This window comes from Synchiropus splendidus, chromosome 10 (assembly GCF_027744825.2).
Source record: "Synchiropus splendidus isolate RoL2022-P1 chromosome 10, RoL_Sspl_1.0, whole genome shotgun sequence".
Lineage (NCBI taxonomy): Eukaryota > Metazoa > Chordata > Actinopteri > Syngnathiformes > Callionymidae > Synchiropus > Synchiropus splendidus.
In genome coordinates, this window is record NC_071343.1 from 7,463,718 (window position 1) to 7,482,022 (window position 18,305).

Here is an 18,305-nt window from a genome sequence, read left to right on the forward strand (position 1 = left end):
GATGGTGAGATATTTCATTGTGTAACAGCATGAAACAGCACTGTGCTGTTATATTCACACAGAGAGCCAATTGTCTTTCCATACACACACAAAAAGAATGTGCATTTTATCACTATAATTCTCTCTTGTAAAATGAATCATGAATACATTAACACTGTTGTTTATTTGGACTCCCAACACAGACAGTGCCTATCTCGCTTGGAGACACACACACCCCGCACACCAGCTTCAGGGACTGGCACACACACACATGTAGTCACATCCCTATCTCCTCTGCTCACTCATCCATGTGACGAGCGCATGAGTTGCTTTGCACCGTAAATTTCATTTCTGTCATGCCAGGCACTTCTGGTCACCGCTCGAGGGGAAACATCTGCTGATGAGACTGACACCAGACTTTGTCTCAAGTGTTGTTCACAGTGGGTGAGTGAGCATGGGTGGGTGAGATTGTTGGGCAGCCGTTTAGAATGTGGATATTGTCTTCACTGGCAGCAGCTCAGTGGAAAGAAGTGGCGGAAGATTCTCAAGTCATTGTGAAACTTCTGTTTATAAGACTGTTCCACAAGGGCTTTATTAGGATTAAGTGTTGTTGGTTAAAACTCATAGTGAAAGTCACTGCAGTATATTTAAAATACGGTGTTGCACGAACACAACAAATATCCCCGGCATAATGAGGCCACGATGTGACTCAAGTTAAGGGCTTTATTTGGGGGTGTAAAGTGCATTTTAAGAGATAGTATTAAGCAATTTAAATCTCAATCTACATCCTTATATTGCAACAAAACATGAAATTCCCCAAAATAACAGAAGCTGAAAATCAAACCCTGAAGTAGAGTTTTTTTTTTTTTTTCTGAGAGCCTATTGAAAGTTATTTGCATATTTTTTTATTTATTGAATTCAAAAGCTTACTGTAAAAAAAAAAAAAAAAAAAGAAAAAGAAAATTTCTAAAGGCCATCACAAACAGTAATGGGCTTATGAGGTTTCACGACACAGTGCCATAAATTTCAGAGCCCACTAGATGGCGCTATGCTCGGAAGTTTCGGGATTTGAACAACCATTTCAATGAAACCCCTGTTCATTTTTAAAGCGAGACACCACCTACTGTGCTCTGAAAATAAGGACACTGTTTCACGAAACCTCATCAGCCCATCCCTAATGTCAGGCATGGCTTTGTGAACACACAGTCTGATTTTAATACACTATCATCCTCGAGGATTTAACTTCAGCAGCCCCATAGTTCTCTTCCGTTTGAAACATTGTCTCTCACAAGTCTTTTTATATCCATGCTTGAGTCTGACAAACCTTTGAATATATGAAGAAGTATAATTCGATCAAATCTGCTCTTGAAGAGGTTGCGTAGCTTCCGAGTCGTGGTTAAAAATATTGCACCAGAATCAAAGTCAAATCCCTTTCTATTCCGTCTCAACAGCTTTAGGTACTTCAGGAATTTTTTATTTTTTTAAAAACACACTTGAGATTATGCAAACCCCTTATTAACCATAAAAACATCTCACTTTGGACAGATGGTCTTCATCTTAATGGTAAATTTCAAGATGCAAGGTGAGTCACCCCAAAGACGAATCAGAGTGGCGTCAGTTTCAGAGCCGAGGATTCATAAGAGGGCTTCACAACAGGGGCCACACACAGACCCTGTTATCAGGGACTTAACCATCTGTACTGATCCTCCACTTAAACACATAAATATCAATCACTGTGCAGCATCTTGACCTCTGAGAAGCTAAACTGTGTGTTCTTACACGTTCAAGGATAAAGACTGAAAGAATTGCTTCCTTTGATTTTCATCCTCACTCGTATCCGCTGTTTCGAGGTAAACCTGGGACTTCAAAAGCAACCATTCGTCACATCTTTTATTCATATTATCCTTTTTTTTTCATTATAAATGAAGGGCATATCCTGCAACCGTGAACGACTGGGTGGGTGTGATGATATTGTGAGGTAACCAGAGAGAGTCGCTCTCACTTACACAGATAAATGTGAATGAGTCAGACGTGTATATGTTATTGAAATATGGAAGTATATGGATGTGACACGCTCCAAGACAGAAGGTTCTCAACAAAAAAAAAGCCAAATTGCTTGTTTCTTTTTCACTTAACATGATGTATCATCAGGCACAGCTACGTCAATTCAGGCCACTACAGTGTTCAGCCTGGATTTCCTGTATCACAGACTGACTTTACGTTTCCACTGTTCAGTTTTTTGAACAGAAGATGAGAAAAAAATACCTGTAATATTCTCTCTCCCTTCTGGTGATCACATTCTATCTTGTGATTCTTCTTTCTTAGGTGCATGTATGTCCTCAAATCTATTTTGTTTTCCAGTTGAATCTTGACATGTTAAAAACACAATATTAATATTAATGTACTGTATGAAGAATGACAATACTAGCACCGTAATATAAACATAATATTTACTTTACATGATTGTTTCAAGTAAGGTGAACATGAAATGAATGTATAAACCAATAGTAATAATAATAATAATAAATATGTCACTGTCTTCCTGCCAAATTATTTTGAAGATTGTAACCCATTCAATTCTAAAGTCAGGAATTCTTAAGGGAAATATTAATCAATAAACTTTGAATATTTGACTTTATTCTGAATAAAATTAGTGGTTTAAAAAAATCACTCCTGATCCAAGCAGTTTCATAAATATCTGATTTTTTTCTCAATATATATATATATATATATATATATATATATATATATATATATATATATATATATATATATATATATATATATATATACATATATATATATATATATTTTTTTTTTTTACATAAAATAAAAGTGGCATGAGACTACAGTGGGGACTCCAAATTTTTTTTTTTTTTTGGCTTTTTTATTTTTTGTCATAGAAATGAATGGGTGAGTCCCAGCCCCAGCTTGTATAATATGTTACTTTAGCCATGCCTCCAATTTTCAAGGAAATACATCTCAAGCTCAAATGTATTCAGACGCAACAAAGTAGTCACCGTTCGACCAAGGAACACAATGTATTAATGGTTACGCGAGAGAGGAGAAGGTTTTCTTTTTTTCGGAGGCAGGTAGCAATCTGTCTCACTCTGTGCGGCCGCCAGTAAGCTACCTAAGGGAGTCATGGAAAGACAGACAGCGCACCCAGCGGAACACAGCCGTGAATGAACACCTGAGGTAATTATCAGGATGGAATGACAGAAAGTGCGATGCAAGAGAGCAGAACGGTCGGGCCGTCCTTTTTTTATGATTCATGTTTTTCCTGCAGAGGTCGGTCAGAGGAACCCGCCTCAGATCATGTCATTAAAAAGCCGACAAGACAGTTCTCCATAGCTGTATTTTCAGCGACTAAATGGTCTTCATTTGACTTGTCCTACCTGGTTCTTCAGATCCAGTTTGGGACACGGGCGACCGCCATTGAAAGCCTTCTCCCTCAGCCACTTGGAGCGGAGTTTGAGTCCACTTCCGCAGGACACACTGCAGGCAGACCAGGCTGACCAATCACTGAGCTTGCAGTCTGTAGGACAGGGAACGTGGCAGACCTCCACCATGTAGCCTGCAGTCCAACACATACAGTATTCATTTCTCATCGCTTCATATTAACTTGATCATATGATGGGGTTTTTTTTCGGCATGCTACTCTTCTCTTACAGAAGTGCGCTTACAGTAACTTTAACATCTGGGACTTTAAATCTGTGTTCTTCAGTTTGTCAAGAACTTCTGAAAGTATCATTGTGAAGTACCGTTTTTCTCTGATCATTTCTTTCCACGGACTCATTAGAACCAGTTTGCTTTCAGAGCCATTCAAATGACTTGTGAATGAGACACGCATCGAGTGAAAAAGGTCACAACACTGAGATTAATGTCCGGAAGCCCGAAGCCATCAATCAAACATTGTGGTTCTGGAAATACTTTCCAATGAATGTTGTAACAGAAATGAATCCATTATTAAATCAGATGAAGACGTTTGTTTTTGTTGTCTGCTCACTAAATATAACTCGCTGGCATGACAAAACCTCCAATTAAGAGTCATGTTTATTTTTGTTCCATCTCTTTTAGGCTTGACCTTTTACAAGGAAATGTTCTTTTTTCTAAACTGACTTGGTTAGACATAAAGCTATAGCCAATAAATGGCTTTTCACACATGGACTCAAGTTTTGTTGTGTAACCCCACCCGTTTCTGTGCACAGCGTGGCGTCGACCAAATGTCCCTGTTGGTCGGTGCAGGCGACAGCTTTGTAGCGGAGGCCTTGGCCGCACTCCTTCACTTCCTGGTGGCTCGTCCAGCTCTGCAGGGACCAGGATGTGGATGGCAGTGGCAGAACGCAGGCCGACCAGTTCCCAAAGGGCTGTGACAGATAGTCATCGCAGGGACAAGGTTCCCTCTCTTCCAGTGGGTACAGCTTCTGATTCTGGCAATGTTCCTTCTTTTTGCTGCGACCTGAGGCAGACGGAGAGAAGACCTGCTGCAGTTTATTAAAGTACACAGATTAAGAACTACGATTCAAAGCAATCTTTGGCTTTATATTCACCATTTTATTGCATTTCCCAACAACATTCGGAAAATGGACATTGTAAAATATCACACTCTGCAAACAGTCTGCTCCGCTGAAGGAAGAAACAAAATGGCTGCCTTGCGTAACGCAACATTTTCCACAACAATGACTGAATGAGTTGCTCACCTATTTGATGGGCTGATGAGGCTTCATGAAACAGTGTCCTCATTTTCAGAAGGACCCTCTGCTCCATAATGGTCAGATTTCGAAAAAACATTCCAATGAAGCTGCCAATTGTTTTTAAACGGAGAGTGCCACCTACTTAGCCCAGAAGATGAGGACACTGTTTCATGAAGCCTCATAAGACTATCACAACCGATTTGCACTTCAGAGGGAACCAAGATAGCACATCTCATGTTGCAATGAGGCATCAGCGACACAGTTTGGTAAGGCACTGCCTACAGTATCAGGAAATGCAACAGGAGAGGGAACATGTACGTATCAGGACGTAGAGTTGGGAGCACAAAGAACCACAGAAGTAGTGGGATGCAAGCTTCAGTTTATTCCAGGTCTGCACCAGCATGACATCGTCTCATTGTTTAGCATTGCTCAGTATCGCTTTGTCTCGCTTGGCATTTTTCAAAGTCTGGAATGAGGGTGTTCCTCATACTTGATACACAATATTACACACATTCATGTCCATATTTAATATTGAAGGCTGTTCCGATTACTGAAAGTGTTGCGTCTTTTTCCAGAACTCAAGACACTTGGCTGACTAGCCATGACATGAACTTCAGGAGACACTGCACATGATAGCTTTCCTTGTTTACACCCGAAGGAAGTCAGCTGTGACATATTTGAAACTTGGAAACTCAACATTCTGTTTGCGCATAAGTAAATGTTATCATTGAACTGACCAAGTCCAACATGAGTGGACACCTGTCCAACATTCCGTTGGTGTTATGAAACAGATTATCATTTAACTAACCGTTTTTCCATGTCCCTAAAGAGACATATCAAATGATTCTCCAACAATTGTCTGTGGTACCAACATTCCTAGAAAGGCAAAGGTAAGTAACCTGGTCAAACATACTGTATCTCACGGGGTATTAAAAGAAAAGAAAGCCCAACGTTGCTGGTACTAACTGATGCGCTAGTGTCCTTGATCCCAATATTCTCACATTCTATGCCTTTGTTATATTATCACCTTTCCTGTTGGTCTCCTGGACAACTGAAACCTTCCTTCCATTACATTCATTATACAGAACTCACTCCGGTGTCTTGTAATTCAAGCTGTCTATTAAATTTAATGAGGATTAATAGATGAACGCGGATGTCACGAACAAACGTCACTTTCGATATCAACTCGGTCCGTCATTCTGTTCCGATATCGTCCAGAAGATTGATTCCTCCATCTGTCAGTTAACAGGGACAGATCCGCTGCTGGTTTCTCACCTAATGAATACGTGGCTGGTGATGACAAGTTAACAGTGAGAACGCTGTGAAATGAGAACATGAAGTCCTTCAGATGTAACCATCAATCCCATCAGTGAATTCAACTGCAGCAACAGCCAAACGATAAAAACAGCCTCTGAGCAACAGAATTCTCTTTGAAAGCCGGATCTTTATTCCATTTATCGCGGCTTAATAAAACAAGTAGCAATTTCACTTCAAACTTGGGAATTTGAAATACACTTTTTATCCCAGTTTTTAGGTGCTGCTGATTTACTTTGCGGCACTTAATCTTTCTCGCATTGATCTGAGGGAGATACCGACCTGTGTGTCTCTGGTGGGTCTTAAAAAGTATACGTCAGTTAGTCGCTCAACTTTGCATGAAGCCACTCGGGAAAGACAGATGTTTATTGGAAGGTTCATGCAGAGGTGAGGGAGAGGATTTTGGAGATGGAGAAGAGCAAGACAGTGGTGGAGACATGAGGAGATGATCGGGACAGGTTAGGTGAAGGACTTGCTGGAAGAAGAAGACTTGTTTAAAGGTTTATTTCCACTCAAAAAAACCCCCAGCTGTGTGCGATCTGTGTGCATGGTGGAACCCACCATTCCAATTCCCCAGTGATCTGTTCAATTGAAGGCACTGATGGCGCCTTAACACAGCTTCTTTAATCCTTTTATTCTCACCACGTTCTGAGTCGACCACCGTCTTTCCAAAGGATTGTTTGGGCTAGTTTTTAAATTAATCTAAAAAAAGGCCGAGGTCAAAATATAGGGTGACGGCCAAGTTATTTGCTCCGCTGAAGGCAACTGACCAACAGAAGCATTTGACACAGGCGGGAAACGCTCCAGTGATCCTGAGGTGTCGAGTCAATGGTTTGAATAATTTAACTGTAGATGCAAAACAGAATTAATCACCCGACAAGAGAGGCAGACAAGAGACGAGCGAACGAGGACACTCGAGAGTGGAACAAGTATAAGTGACACTAATGAAAAACTAACATTGACGTGAGCTCTATCAAACTGACAAATCAAAACACTCGCTGAAAGAAGAGAGCGACGCCGGGGAATCCAGTCTGTTGTCACGTCATTTATTAGTGATGAATTTATTCATGTTTTTGCCAGACATTAATCCGATTAAACACATCACGTCGGACATGAATGTCTCATCTAGGTAACATTAAATACAATAACAAAAACAACTGCTGTTCTGACCCCTCAGTTTCTTCTAATGCATAATAATAAGTCATAATAATCTTAATAAAATTAAAAATGAATAAAATAGATAAACTGAGAAACTAGTGATGCAAAATACAGTGGTACCTCAGTTTTCGAACGTCTCAGACTTCGACTTAGAGATTTTTTTGCTTCGGATTTTGAACTAAAATCCAGAACTCGAACGCCCCCGAAAAAAAAGCTGGAAAAAACATCACGTGCGCGGGCCGATCAGCTGACCCACGACACACTTTGTTATTGTGTATAACGCAGCCTCTGTATGCAGATGTGTCCCGTTAGCTCCATATACTGACTGTTTTTTCTTCATATTGAGGTGTAAAACCTTTCCTGTCTCCACACTGGACCGTGGTAGAGTGTCACTGGGGAGGTGCTGGAGCGCTCACTCCAGGGTTTGATGTCCTGTTGTGGGCTGGAGCTGGGACAGGGATGAGGCCAGTCTGGGACAGAGCGTGACTTGGTTTGGTTTTAATTTTTGTAATTTTTATAGAATGACAGAATGAATGAATGACAAAAAATAGATTTTATTTTACTCAAAGGAAATGAAAGCTAAATAAATGTATCAAAGTATGTGGACTTACAGTGTGTGGACTTACAGTGCTTATTTGAGCTGGACATATTTATGAATACAGTATAGTATTATGTAGTATTTTGGAGATTGCAAACAAATTAATGTCCTAAAAGAAAGTAAAGGAAAGAAAGAAGTAATAAAAAAATACTTCAGAAGGTATTTATCAACGGTGTTGGGGTTCCTGACTTTGTGATGGAACGTTGTAGCACATTTGATAAAACAAAACTTCAAAACACTTTCGACAAGGTAAGCCATTTTTTTTTTTGCACCAAAACACATTTTGAGTCCAAAATACACTAACGAACTGTTCTAACTTATTACCTTTCAGCTGTAAGTCTCAAGTCCACACAGTAAACTGTTTAACATTATTCTGCAGAGCTTTGACTATGTTGTCGAGCAAGGGTGGTTCAATTTAATTTCCCACGGTGCCACAGGATATGCTGCGACTCTTAGGAGGGGCAGAGTCTTAAATTTAACTTAAATATTTTTGACTTACATATGATACAACAGGGAGAAATATAGGAAACGCGCAATTGTGGCATGGTATTAAATGCATATAAAATGTATTTGATTAAATATAATTTCATTTAATAGCAGAACCTTTTAAAATGGTTAATAGCTTGGCAACATAAATAAATAAATATATATATATATATATATATATATATATATATATATATATATATATATATATATATATATATATATTATATATATTATATATATATATATATATATATATATATATATAGATAGATAGATAGATAGATATATATATATATATATATATATATATATAGATAGATAGATAGATAGATAGATATATATAGATATATATTCTATAATAAAATTACATAAAAAACACTCAATAATGGAATTAATTTAACAATTTAATAATGAATATTCATAGTTTTGGGGAACAGAAAAAAGATAGAAATGAGGGAATAAGAGACCTAATAAGTGGGTGAATAATACTTCAAAAAGTAACCACTAATAGAAGCATGTGGCCCAGTGAGGTGTAAGAGTAAACAAAGCATGATGTACACTTCATATTGAATGGCAGCTGCTGTCCTGGAGCAAATAAAAAAAAAAAAGTCTGTAGTTTCAGTTATTGACCAGCAGATGAGGCTTCATGAAACAGTTTCCATAGTTAGATGGCACTCTTTGCACTACAATCTTTGGATTTGAACAACCATTTCAATGACGCCTCTCATCATTTTAAAATCGATTTGGACAATGTTTCACGAAGCCTCTTCACTAAATGCAATATACAATGACTTGACAGGCTGTTTTCGGCCCCCAGGCCTTGAGTTTAACACGTGCTATAATGGCTAAGGTAACTTTTTTGCCTGTCGGCAGAAAAAGAGACAAAAAACATTTGAGAAATTTCAAGATTAAGACCTTGCCATCTGTTTTAATTCGGAGCGTTCTGAACTCTGCTTCACAACGTCATACCGCAGGCGATTTGCAACCAATTCTGTTTTCATTTGTCAAAAGGCTCGGCTCCAAGCGGCATCACTTTAGACATTGCTTGTCCGGAGATTGATCCTGGCTCACGTCGGCCGCAATAATTGAATTGAATTACCTGCATTAGCACCGATTTGCGCCAGACAATTTCATTGATCGTTCGCCCAGCTTGTCGAGCGAGCGCGGAAAAGAAACCCTCACAACTCGGAGTAGGATTTTAAATAGCATAAAAGCTGAAAAGCTACGTGTATCACCGACTAGCGTGACTTTAAATCCATTTTATAGGCCATGTATTTGAGTCAAAAGAAAACTCCAGCGAGTGCTGAAGTGAAGGCGATGACAAGGGTAGAAAAAAAGTCGGCCCATTTTGTATGCTGGGTTTTAAGATCATTATACAAGCAGGCAGGGTATGTTTACTCCAACCCCTGTGGCACTGGATCAAATATTCATGAACACAAATAGTATCAAGCTTAGACTGCAACCACTGCATGTTATTCACAATTTAGCTCCAGCTCTAAGAGAAGGCTTTACAAGCTGCAAGGTCTAATTTGGATCTGAAGTAACAGAGAAAGTTGGAGGGAGTGAACTTTTGCAGTCAATAAAAGGCTCAAAAACACACAATCCAACCATCTACACACAGGGATCAAGTGTCGACTTAGACTCTGTATCTGTCCAACTATCAGCGAAAAAAGCCTTTACCTGCGAGTGAACGCCTTCGATATCGAGAGCTGCCGCATCCGGCACACTCGGAAAATTTGGACCAGGCAGTTAGGGTGCAGTCATCCTTGCAAGCCACCCGACAGCGTCGGATCTGTGGGGGCAGAGGATCAGCCCATCGCAGGCAGTCCGTCATGTTGGCCAACTCCCCGTCGTCTCCCACACAACTGACTCCTGCAGAACACAGAGACAGAAACAAGCTCCGCTGAGATCAACGCACAGGCATTTGAAAGGGGAATTCTGTATTTTAAGTGATGTATTATCTGATACTGTCCACTACTTTGTTTCAAGTCGGATGATTCCCTGACTTGTTTTGACATGTTGGTGTACTGGTAGTTGTTGTATATACTGTATTTCCTAAAATCCTCATGCAGCCATGATTGACAGCGCCCTGTATCACTATTGAACTAGTCGACTACCACAAATAACTCACTAGTTTTCTCATGTAAACTGTTTCTGTCTCGACAAAATTCTTCCACAAAGCAGTTTTAAGGCACAAGTACACTAAAGGACACAATACAACACCTATACAAACAAAGGGTTGCAAAAGGTAGGTTGCAAAATGCCAGCTTATTTTTCACAAAACGGTCATGAATTTCCACAAACTTTAATTTATTATTTTTTTGTTTAGTGTTCATTTCAAAACCGAATTGCCTCACAGTGGAAAAAATATTGGCACAGTCACAAAGCCGAGCAAATTTTCATGGCACTCACTGTATGGGTCTAAACTCCAAAACATCCATCAACGTAACAAGCTGATTCTGCAACAGTAAAGACACTTGATGAAATCCTTGTCTTGGTGCTGATTTCTTCTTCTTCTTCTTCTTCTTCTTCTTCTTCTTCTTCTTCTTATTATTATTATTATTATTATTATTATTATTATTATGTTTGTCCTCGAAATCAAATTCTACCTTTCATCAAAATCTTTTATTCACCCGAACCATTTCTGTCTTCAGCAACAAATTGGATGAAATTTATCTGAAGCACGATGCTGCAATCCCATTATTATTATTATTATTATTATTATTATTATTATTTTAAAACCTCCGATGCAACACAAAATCAAAAGCTTAAAACTTGGTTGTCGTGGAGGCAATATGGCTGGTGTTTATGTCAACAAAATCGATCAGCATGTTTAACCGATTTAATATTAGTCTGATGAGTTTATTTAGGTGCAACTGCTACTATTTCAAAATTTGAAAAAATGACATTTTGTTTTTAAAGTAAGGCTTTAATTTAGTCACAGTAACACCAAATGATTTATTTGAAAAAAATAAAAAAATAGTTACATGGAAATTCAATGCTTCTTCCTGACCTGAATGTCTCTTTTAAAACGCTCTTCTTCATGTCTCTAACTATTCACACGTAGACATGAATGCGCTCACCCATCATTTCCACCATTCGACTTTTAAATTTCAGCCAGTGTCAAAAAGCGTTTGGACTTTATTTGTCTGCGCTGAATGTGTAGGAAGGGCTTCTGTTCACAGAGGTGTATTATGAACATTCAACATGAAGGGAGGCTCAGCACATTTACAGAACATATGGGAAATTACAGTTCTCCAACGCTGTCATTTGGCATGCTCTATCTAAGCATCCAAATTCATAACCTTGAATTGACCTACCATTTTCTCACCTCCACCGATTGAGATGTCAATTGACATGTCTGCTGGTGGGCACTTCATGTACATCCCAGTCCAGCCACTGTTGAAATCACGTTTTATTTCACCTGGTAATATGAATGATGACTGACTTGGAGCGGAGGAATCTCAGGGTTGGAGATAACAAAATAACATGTTCACTGCATTTATTCAAATGGTAAGTAGCGTTATGGTTAACATTTTACCACCTGGAATAGTAAGTGTTGAGTTGAAATGTTATTTGTAAAAATGGCTGTTGTGTCAAAGTGTTCTGAAGATATCACTTCATTGTATACGTTACTAAACGTAATTATTTTACGAGCATGTGGATGCTTTGGAAGCCATTCATTGCTTCTGGCTTAGCAGTCATGTCGCAGAGGCAGCAGCCTCCAGTAAGAGGTCCAGACTTCCCTCTCCCCAGACACATCAACTATCAGTCTTGGAGGAATGGTGAGGCATTCATCAGTCAGCTGTAAGGCATGCAGTTGCCTGCCTCTGCCTTCTTCCAGATCCTCTCTCAGCAAGCCAAAGATTATCCAAAAATTTCAGAAAAAATATTGAATTTCCTGAGATTCTGACAGGATGGTTGGGGCTAGAACATAGTTGGGCAACACATTTTCTGGCCACAGTAGTGATGGGCTGATGAGGCTTCATGAAACAGTCTCCTTATTTTCATAGCTCAGTTGGCAGCGCTCTTAGTTTTAAAATGAGTTAAGGTTTCATTGAATGGCGGTTCAAAGGATTCTAGAGCAGTGAGTGCCACCTAGAGGACTCTGAAAATTAGGATGCTGCTTCATGATGTGTCATCAGCCCATCGCTACTCAAAAGGCGTCACATATCGATTACTGTCAAGAGAAGTTTCGCGTCCAATGTTGACAAATGGGTCGTGATGGGCTGATGAGGCTTCATGAAACAGCGTCCTCATATTCAGAGGCCACTAGATGGCACCCTCTGGTCTAAAATCTCTGGATCAGAACAATCATTTCAATGAAACCTCGCATCTTTAAAGTGATCACGCCACATTCTGAGCTCGGAAAATGAGTACACTGTTTCATGAAGCCTCATCAGTCCAAGCGTTCCCCCTCCCATCATATGTTGAGGACCTACGACGCAATAGGCTACTTGACAATAGTCAATATGCAAGTCATGGTGCCACATTTTTGGCATATACAAAGTGAGACCTAATTGTCTTTTAACACCGCAAACGTAAGGGGTGCCACTGGAGGGTTCAACCCGTATCCCAGCCATTTAGTTTGACTGTCCAGAAAAGTGGCGCCTGCGACATCAGAAAATGCCACAGGGAGGGAAACATATGACTCAATTCAAATCCTGGAGCCAAAGCACATGATAGACGAAAAAGTAATGGCAGTAGTGGCAATAGAGTTTGTTCAAAAGAACAGAGTTGACATAAGCAGACATACTTCACTAACATCTCCCAACAACAGTCAGACACATTTAGACAGCAGATTTAATTGTGATGAGTAGCAGGCTGTGACGATGATCACTGTGATTCATCATTCGAGAGCACTCGTAATAATTTATTCATTGTGGGTGAGTTGGCTCAGCGGTTAGCGTCTTTAATGAGACTATCAGTGTTTAACCGTAAATTATGACACGGTTTGGGCTTTTTGCGAGTCTCAAAGCAAATAAATAACATGAACCTGTGAGATTCCAGCAGAGAGGACTCTGCTGTGACTCGGCACAGGTTTGTGCCGCTGCCATGGCGTTGAGGGAATTTGCTGCATAAGGAGATTGTGAATGCATATTGTGATTCGGAACTTGTATTTTATTCTGGCGGAGGTTTGAGATCTGAAAATTCGAGACAATGTCTATTTGCCTTGCAGCACAACTGTTACCATGGGAACCATTGCGTGACACAAGTTAGTGTTTCAGATGAAGTTAGTTTTAAATGTGGTTCCTGAGAATATTCACCCAAAATTAAATGTCTTAAAGTAAAATCTCTGTTGTATCGCAGATTTGCAGTGACATTGAAATCACTCAAAACAGCAAACGCAGGGACAATGACTCGCAATGAACAAGCAAAACTTCTAGTACGCTGCCAGTGGAGCACAGCATGTGACATCATTCCAGCTCAAATTCTTTATCCTTCCATTTACCAAATGATTAATTCGGTGTTTGTTTATTCTTGAAATCATGTTTGTCCTCGAAATGCAATTGTACCTTTCATCAAAATCTTCTATTCAGCGGAACCGTTTCTTTTTTCAGCAACAAATTGGATGAAATTTATCTGAAGCACAATGCTGCACTCTCAAAAAAATATATGGGTCAATAGCGCTTGTGTTTTTTTTTTCCTCTTGGAGAGAGTAAAACCAGCTACAAATGCGGACATGCTTGGCTTTAATTTAAATCAGATCAGCAGCGATTCATTATATGGAACTTGTGAAGATCAATACTAGACAAAACAAACTGGTATAAAGAATATAGAATGACTACGTAGTACAGTGCATTAGAAAAGATAGAGATATTCAATATATGTTTCATCGCAGCTGAGTATGGGTTTAAATGTGGGTAAAACCAAATAGTTCACCAAGTCCTTAGATCACCCAAACTCTCTGCATAGCTGAAGCATTGGGGATTTTTTTTGCTTCATGTGGAAGTATGTCTCAGAAATTGACACCTGAAATACACAAAATAACAACACAATACAACACCGACTCAAGCTCCAAGCTTGCTAAATGCCAGCGTACTTTACAAAACCGAAATCGTGAATTTCAATCTACAAACTTTTTATTATTATTATCATTTTTTGTTCAGTGTGAAAATATTCGCACAGTCATGAAGCCAAGCAAATTTTCATGGCACTCACTGTATGGGTCTAAACTCCAGAGCACCATCAACCTGACAACCTGAAACTGCAGCACGAAAGACACTCGATCGAATCCTAGTCTTGGAGCTTATTTTTTGCTGTAAAAACCTGCTATACAGCGCAAAATCAAAAGCTTAAAACTTGGTAGCTGTGGCGGCAATATATCTGGCGTTCATGTCAACAAAACCAGGAGGGATTGTTCTGCGTCCTTCCTCATTCGATCAGCATCATTTCACTTTTCATAGCAGCTGAGTATGGGTTTAAATGAGGGTAAAACCAAATAATTCACCAAGTCCTCAGATCACCCCAACTCTCTGCATAGCTGAAGCAGCCCACCTTGGCGTCAAACGTGTCCAAAATTCAGCGATATTAAAGGGAATGCCAAACTAGTTGGCATGGATACGCCATTCAAATGAGCTTTAAATGAACTGCCGATGCCAAGCAGATGAGTAATGGTGGCATATTTTTCGGGGAAGTAATTTGTTATTATCTCAGAGTTTCAGTACTCACAAAGGTCAAGGAGGAAGATGTTGCCTAAGGGTGTGTGATTTGGTGGTGGCTCAGTCTGTTCATTAATCTCTGCAACATTTGTGATGGTAGGTGAATATGTTACTTCACCCTGAAAAATCTCTCGTTGTCGAAAAACGGCGGATGAGTTTTTTTTATATTCTGCACGTCAGACTGTCTTCAGCAGAGACACACTGTTCTCATCAAGATTTCAGGAGTTGGTGAGGAGTATTTTAAGAGTCAACTGGTGCCTGCTCCAAATGGACAAGGGTCTCGCCAGAGGACCAAAACCCATTTCAAAGAACGGATTCCTGCTGCTTGTATCGCGAATTTTATTCATTTAAAAGACTGCAAGGAAAGTTCACAGTTGTAATAAAGTTTAGCTTAGTTCATGCTTCACCTTGAGAAAATCTTACAAATTGTCACGTCTGTCATTCTGTCATTCAAGATTTTAACGTAGCCCAACTCCTCCTCCTGTAGAGGGACCGCACCCCCGACCTGGGCAGGACATCTGACTCTTCTATGGTTCAGACTGGTTTTCATGAGATGCATTTCTAGATGACACTTCAAAAGACTACATTTTCAAAAGGAACCTCGAATAAACATTTAACTTATTGGATGTCCTTAAATTGTACGTGCTTATTTTTACGATTGTTACAATTGTAAGCAAAAGTTGGACCCTTGAAAACAGACATGGACCGGTGCCTGTGTTCTTGTGCAGTGAAGACCGACACCGGAGCATCCAGAAAACCAGGCCGAAGACTTTGAGAGCTAGGGCCAAGTCCAGATCAAGACCAATGAGGGGGGCAAGACCGAGACTGAGACCAGTCTGAAGAGACAATACAAATGTCATGGTAGTCATTTTGTCAAAATAAATAAAGAAATGAAATGCAGTCTTAGTCTAACAATCCGTTTCCATTAATATTTTTTCTTCAGTGTCTTCTCACCACTGTGGCAGACAAATTGAAATGTTAAACCACATTATGAACAAGAAATGCCTTATTATCTTTTATGAAATATCTTCTCTTTCAAAATATATTGGCAAATGTGTGCATTTATATCATCTTTTAAAGATCTTCACATATTTATCTTTTCTTTTCTTTTTCTACATTAGAGGTGCGCAAAGGGCCACTTCATAAACTGTGACTGAGGGGCCATCATGCCCAAAAGAAAGATGGCGACGGCTCAAGAAAAAGCATTGAGCATCCAGGACAAAATGAACCTAATAAGATTAAGTGGAAGTGAGGGTATTAAGTAAATATGCCATGAAACCTACGACAAATATTTCACTTTAGATTCATTTTTATTTGAATAATCATCATAAAACTATGCACAAGAAAGATAAAAGGCAGTTCATTTCAAAATGTATTTTCAAGGAACAAGAAATACACACAAATATGTCAAATGAAAAGAAGAAAGAAAAACAAAGAAACATGATTAAAAAAAAAAAAAAAACGATGTATTTCCTGTTGTACTAGTAATGGCTTAAAAAAAAAAAAAACGGACTTCTTGAGAGTCATGATAATACAGGCAAACTTTACCCAGGTCTGCTCAAAGTGGGTTAGAAATATTTTCTGATTGTTAATATGCAATGACACAATGTTGACATCCAGATTTTTAAATTTGTGCTGCATTAGTTAAGTATTTTTTCAGAGTTTTCCGATCATATTTATACTTTCCTTCTGTCTTTTGGCTTGACAGCAGCTCCCAAAAGTAGAAAGTGTGGCCCCTTGGGAAATATGAACCTGTTGCTTAGAAAACCGCGCGACCTCTTTAGCGGATCACTCCTCAGAGAATTATTTCGCTACATTTTATTTATGGACCTACAAATAAACATGCAAATCATAAAATACCTTTGGCAGCAAGAAGAAATGAATTCCTGCCTTTATTCCGTGGAGCATTTCTGTCATGTTTTTTTCATATCCCACCAATTCCCAAACGCTTTCCACACAAATCTGACCATGAAATACAGGCCAAGGAGCAGACTGCCGTTCACCTTGAGGAAAATGATCAAACAGTTGCTAATGCACATTGTTCAGAGGAAGGTCACATGGATAATCGACCGGCAAAGATGTGGGGATTTGCATATCGGAATAAATAGAAATAAAGGAGAGCGATTACGCTGTAAAGCATCTCTGACGCTTGTCTAAGCATCGGGAAACTGCTTAAATAAACATTTTACAGAGGAACAATTTTATCTTTAATGATTGAGCCGATGAATATTTCTGAGGAAAAAAAACGATTTGGTTTTTGATTAATTCGATATTTTCTAATTATGTGCTACGTCTCATGTATATTTAGTGAGCAGACATTTATGAAAACATTTGTTGAATGTGAGGAATACGAGGAAAAAGTCACAGCTCAATAATGTTTCCCCAGAGCACAATAACACAAATTAAAGTTCAACATATTGTACATATGTTGACAACATGTAAATATCTCCCATGTATTTATTATTTCTCACATCAGATATTTTAAATTATTTTTTCAAAGATAACACATTTTTTCTTACCTTATTTACTTTTATTTCAACATGTAAATATCTCCCATGTATTTATTATTTCTCACATCAGATATTTTTTAAATATTTTTTCAAAGATAACGCATTTTTTTCTTACCCTATTTACTTTTATTTCAACATGTAAATATCCCCCATGTATTTATTATTTCTCACATCAGATATTTAAAATTATTTTTTCAAAGATAGTGCATTTTTTTTCTTACCTTATTAACTTTTTATTTAATTTCTAAAATACATTTTATTTCTTATTTATCATTGGTGAATTATGTACTTTTCTCTCATGAATTTAGATCATTTTGAGCATCAGCTTTGTGCATAGAGAAAAGGTCAGGGACCTAGCAACATATTGATCGGTTCCATAAGTCAGTGAGTGACTCCTGCCTGCCAATTAGCTGACATTTATGAGTCAATTTACAGTTAAACATTTAATCATCTCCTTTCATAAACCACTTCAAACGGCTCGTATCGATTCAGTCGCAATTCCCCATGTATATTTAAATTCTGTTTGTGCTTGGGAAATGTCACAGGTATTTAACGCTGGCATTTGTGATTACGTTCAAGGAGAAGCTGGAAAGGTCAATGAGGTTTGCGCTTCAGTTCAACACCGTGTAAAATTGCCACTGAAAAGTCAGAGAAATTAGCCACAGAAATGTCAACCACACGACCAGGGAGAAAAGAGTGACGGCAAGAGGCTGGGACGTCCTCACAGATGGAGAGGCCTCATCCACACAAAGGCACTTAGATGGTATCAATATATTAAACTGCAGTCCGGAGATTCATTGTGCCGGTTATAATCTTTTACGCAAATCTGAAATGATCCAATTACCGGGTTGGGCTTTAAAAGATTTCTGCCGATAGCGGTGGTTTCCGTAACAGCGCT

General features: G+C 38.9%; 1 protein-coding gene across 3 annotated transcripts in view; it reads right to left on the minus strand.

Annotated features, from left to right (window-relative positions):
- thsd7ba (thrombospondin, type I, domain containing 7Ba) overlaps positions 1-18,305 on the minus strand; it is a 151,275-nt gene that overhangs the window by 30,466 nt on the left and 102,504 nt on the right. For all 3 annotated transcript variants that reach the window (XM_053877128.1, XM_053877130.1, XM_053877131.1), the window contains exons 14-16: positions 9,916-10,107; positions 4,175-4,441; positions 3,378-3,556 (exon numbers count right to left, since the gene is read on the minus strand). In XM_053877128.1, coding sequence (XP_053733103.1) covers positions 3,378-3,556; positions 4,175-4,441; positions 9,916-10,107 — 638 coding nt within the window. The remainder of the gene's footprint in view (positions 1-3,377; positions 3,557-4,174; positions 4,442-9,915; positions 10,108-18,305) is intronic.